This window comes from Geospiza fortis, unplaced genomic scaffold, assembly GCF_000277835.1.
Source record: "Geospiza fortis unplaced genomic scaffold, GeoFor_1.0 scaffold601, whole genome shotgun sequence".
Classification (NCBI taxonomy): domain Eukaryota; kingdom Metazoa; phylum Chordata; class Aves; order Passeriformes; family Thraupidae; genus Geospiza; species Geospiza fortis.
The window spans coordinates 37638-41967 of record NW_005054566.1 but is presented as its reverse complement, the minus strand read 5'-3'; the positions used below and the strand labels follow the sequence as shown (position 1 = coordinate 41967).

General features: G+C 50.5%; 1 protein-coding gene across 1 annotated transcript in view; it reads left to right on the top strand.

Annotated features, from left to right (window-relative positions):
- IRF6 (interferon regulatory factor 6) overlaps window positions 1–3834 on the top strand; it is a 3931-nt gene extending 97 nt beyond the window's left edge. Inside the window, 7 exon segments of the mRNA XM_014310675.2 lie at window positions 1–48; window positions 899–1103; window positions 1525–1647; window positions 1751–1897; window positions 2125–2517; window positions 2872–2990; window positions 3284–3834. The exon segment at window positions 1–48 is cut by the window's left edge and continues 10 nt beyond it. Coding sequence (XP_014166150.1) covers window positions 1–48; window positions 899–1103; window positions 1525–1647; window positions 1751–1897; window positions 2125–2517; window positions 2872–2990; window positions 3284–3505 — 1257 coding nt within the window. The 3' untranslated portion in view covers window positions 3506–3834.
- The last annotated feature ends 496 nt before the right edge of the window (window positions 3835–4330 follow it).

Genomic DNA, 4330 nt, shown 5'->3' with positions numbered 1-4330 from the left:
GCGACCCGGCACAGCCCCCAGCACGAGGAGGAGAACACCATCTTCAAGGTGAGGCGGGGGGAGCTCGGGCATCCCAGGGCTCTGCAACACAGACAAAGGGCTGGATTGTTGGCCCAGGAGCTGGACAGGCAGCTCGGGAGCTGCTTGCAGGCACGTTTTATTTATCTGACCTCAGAAAAGCCACTTGGTGCACCTGGATGCCAAGCTTGGCACTGCCTGGGATGGTGTTGAGTTCTTTAACCCTTTCCCACCACCAAAGGCCAGGTGCTGTGTGATCCTTGGTCTCTGGAAGATGACTGCTGTTGGCTTCATCTGCTCAGGCTGGGATGTGGTCACTGGCTCGTTCTTGGCAGCAAACCATGAAATGCTGTTACATAAGTCTTAAGAGGTCCACCACAAGCTCATCACAAGCACTCATCGCTGCCGTCCCTAATATTCTTATCCCAAGGGATTCACTGTAACTCCCTGCACTCCTTTGAGGAATTTCTGACCTTTGTCTTGGAGGCATCTTGGACCAATAATCAGATTTTGGGGTGAGAGAGGGAGAGGCCAGCCGGATGTCTGTGGCTGTCCTTCCACTCCATTTTAACCGAGTCCATTCCTCCTGCACAGGCTCCCTGTCAAAAATGACTTCTGGTGTTGAATCTGAGACCCGCAAAACCTCTAACCCAGAACTGTGAACATTCTTTTGGAATTTGGATTTACATATTTTTTTTCTCCACTTTCTTTTAATAGAAAAACTATTAAAGAGGGAATTTCCTTTTTTGTTATCACGAGAGCTCTACCTAAGACTTCTGCAAGAGAAGGATTTCACGGTGGATTTGTTTGGAGGTTTGGATTCTGATAAAAGCTGCTCTGTGGGGCGGGCTGGACTGAGCTGGCTGTACTTTGTCCCCAGGCATGGGCCGTGGAAACGGGAAAGTACCAGGAAGGAGTGGACGAGCCAGACCCTGCAAAGTGGAAAGCCCAGCTCCGATGTGCACTTAACAAGAGCCGGGAGTTTAATTTGATGTACGATGGCACCAAGGAGGTGCCCATGAACCCAATTAAAATCTACGAAGTGTGCGACATCCCGCAGTCGCAGGGATCAATCATTAATCCAGGTGAGGGCCTTGCTGACACGGGCTGGCTCCTGGGCAGGCGTGGGTCCAAGGGAGCTCCTTCCCTCTCGGCATTAACTCTGCAGCTGCCCTTGTGCAGCAGGAGCAGCTCCCAGGTGAAGCCTGTACTTTAACTAAAAGGACTTTGGACAATCCTTTAATCCTGAAATTAATAAAGCTGCACACAGTTGTATGTTTTCCTGCTAAACAGTCTAATATTGGCAATACTGTGTCTTACTTCATCAATACTTAACCTTCACTTTCTAGAATTATATATTAAACTGAAATTAGCAATTTGTATGGATCAGATTTATCATTTTTTACTGAAATTTGAAAAATACACAAATTAATACCCAACATGAAGACGATCTTTTGCCAGTGTTTCATGCTGATCATCCGCCCACAAGAATGTGCTTGTTTGCAGGTTCCACTGGCTCAGCTCCATGGGATGAAAAGGATAATGATCTTGATGATGAAGAGGAGGAAGAATTGAATCAATCTCAGCATGTCCCAATTCAAGAGACGTTTCCATTTCTTAATATCAATGGTTGGTGGCACAGACTGATGTATCAGTGAAGGTATTTGTTTGTAAGTTGCTGCATGCTTGAAGTAAAATCTTGATTTATTGAGGAGTTGTTGCCTTATTGTAGATTCTCCGATGGCTCCAGCCAGTGCAGAAAACTGCAGCCCTGAAACTGTGTGGCCAAAGAATGAACCTCTGGATATGGAAATGCCCCCAACGGCGCTGCAGCATGACTTCTTCAGCAGCCCCGAGCTGTGGATCAGCTCCCTGCCAAGTACGTGCGTGGGCTTGTAACAGTGCTTCTGCTTTTGTGCTTTAAAACCCCACAGAAAAGAGTGTTTTGCCTTTTTTCCTGTGGCTGTTTGTGAATGAGTGAGGAGAACTTCTGTAGTTTAAATAGAATTGAGTGTGGTGTAAATATCCCTGTGAGGGCAGTGGGGCTTGTGTGGTGTCCTTGTGCTGGTGCTCCAGGAAAAGGCACACTGATGGTTTCTCTCTCAGTGACAGACCTAGAAATCAAGTTTGAATATCGAGGAAAGGAGACCGGACCCACAACGACCGTGAGCAACCCGCAGGGCTGCAGACTTTTCTATGGGGAGCTGGGTCCTATGCCAGACCAGGAGGAGCTCTTTGGGCCCATCAGCTTGGAGCAAGTCAAGTTCCCAGGGACGGAGCAGATCACCAATGAGAGGCAGAAGATCTTCACGAGCCGGCTGCTGGATGTTATGGACAGGGGACTGATCCTGGAGGTCAGCGGCCACGCCATCTACGCCGTGCGCCTCTGCCAGTGCAAGGTGTACTGGTCTGGGCCCTGTGCCCCCTCCTCCACCACCCCAAACCTCATCGAGAGGCAAAAGAAGGTCAAGCTCTTCTGTCTGGAAACCTTCCTAAGCGGTAGGTGACTTCTGCTTCTGGAGAACAGCTTTGGACACCGGCATGGCACTGTTGTCTGCACTGGGCTCTGCCTGGGCGCACCAGGTGTGGACAGCAGGTCAGGGCCACTGCTCCCCTGACTTGGAGTGGGTGTGTGGCAGGAGAAGGGCACTGTGCACTCATTTAATACTCTGAGAGACACCAGAGGGCCTTGCTTTTAAAGAAAGCAGTTCACGTGCAAGGGGTGAGCTGTAACTGTGTGAGAGGTGGCAGAGGACTGTGTAGGTAAGCTGGGGGTGATGCAATAAGGTGGGATGTCGTGGGTGTTTCCAGCCTAAAGAGGACAACCCTGCAGCTCTCTGCTTTTCCTCCTAGAGCTGATTGCCCATCAGAAGGGACAAATTGAGAAACAGCCACCATACGAGATCTACTTCTGCTTTGGAGAAGAGTGGCCTGATGGAAAACCCAGGGAGAGGAAGCTGATCGTGGTGCAGGTAGGGCACTGGGGCTCTGGGGTGACATGTGCCAGCCTTGTTTGGTTTGGGATCAATTCCCATGGATACTGAGACCTGTTATTTTCTGCTGTGGCTTCTGACACCAGGAAACCTCCAGTAAGACTGGTGGTTTGGGAGAGCAAATACAAATGTGACATGTGCTGAATAGAATTGGTTTGTGAGTGCGCTTTAGGGTATTGTGGAAACCATCTCTGCATCCAGGACAGGGGCTCCTGCAGAGAAACAGGGACATTCCACATGCCTTTAGGCTAAAAAAGGGACTTTTTCACCAGGTCATCCCCGTTGTGGCGCGGATGATCTACGAGATGTTCTCCGGGGACTTCACGCGCTCCTTCGACAGCGGCAGCGTGCGGCTGCAGATCTCCACGCCCGACATCAAGGACAACATCGTGGCACACCTGAAGCAGCTCTACCGCCTGCTGCAGAACCACCAGGAGGGCTGGCCCATGCAGGCCCCAGCCATGCACATGGCGCAGCCGCTCCCAGCACAGTGACCCACCCTGGCTTCTGGCCTTGTACATATACAGGAGTGCTTCTTAACCTGTGCCTTGCCTCAGTCTTAATAAATAACATCTGTAAATCTCGTCATCTTCTACAATTTCAGCAATTGGTGGTGCTTTTGTTTTGATAGTGGCTCAAAACAGAAGGGATTACAGGAATGCTTTTAACTCCTTCATCCTTTTCAGCTATTTGCTTAAACGACTCCTCTGTATACATCAGATTCCAATTCTGTAATATTTTTTAATCTGCTATAATACAATGTATATAAACACTTGATCATTGGAAGGGGAGAAAGAAAATAATCTGTGCTCTATTAAATCTGCCTGGATAATATCACCTTGTCTCATTTTTTTCTCTTTAATGAGGCTGTAACAGCAACCTTAAAGGCTGATACTCCTTTTAGTGGGGAGGGTGGGTTATAGGGATGCATATACGCCAGCATTGTAAATGCATATATAACAGAATGGAGTTGGAAGGGACCTCTGGAGCTCCTCTAGTCTGCTGGGGGCTGATTGTTCAGATCTGTACAACCCTGAGCACTCAGTGATGGCACAGAGCTGTCAGCAGCTCCCAGCACGGTTCGGTGCTGTCCCTGCATTGCCTGATTTGTGCCCAGGCTGCGGGCACTGTCCCTGGGCCCTGCTTTGTGCCGAGGCTGCGGGCACTGTCCGTGTGCCCTGCTTTGTGCCCAGACCGGCCCCGGCCCGGCTCCCGGCTCTTCTCCCGGCCCTTCCCCCGGCCACGGCACAGCCCCGGCCCTTCTCCAGGCCCTGCTCCCGGCCCTTCCCCGGGCCGTGACGAGGCGTCCCCGCCCCGCA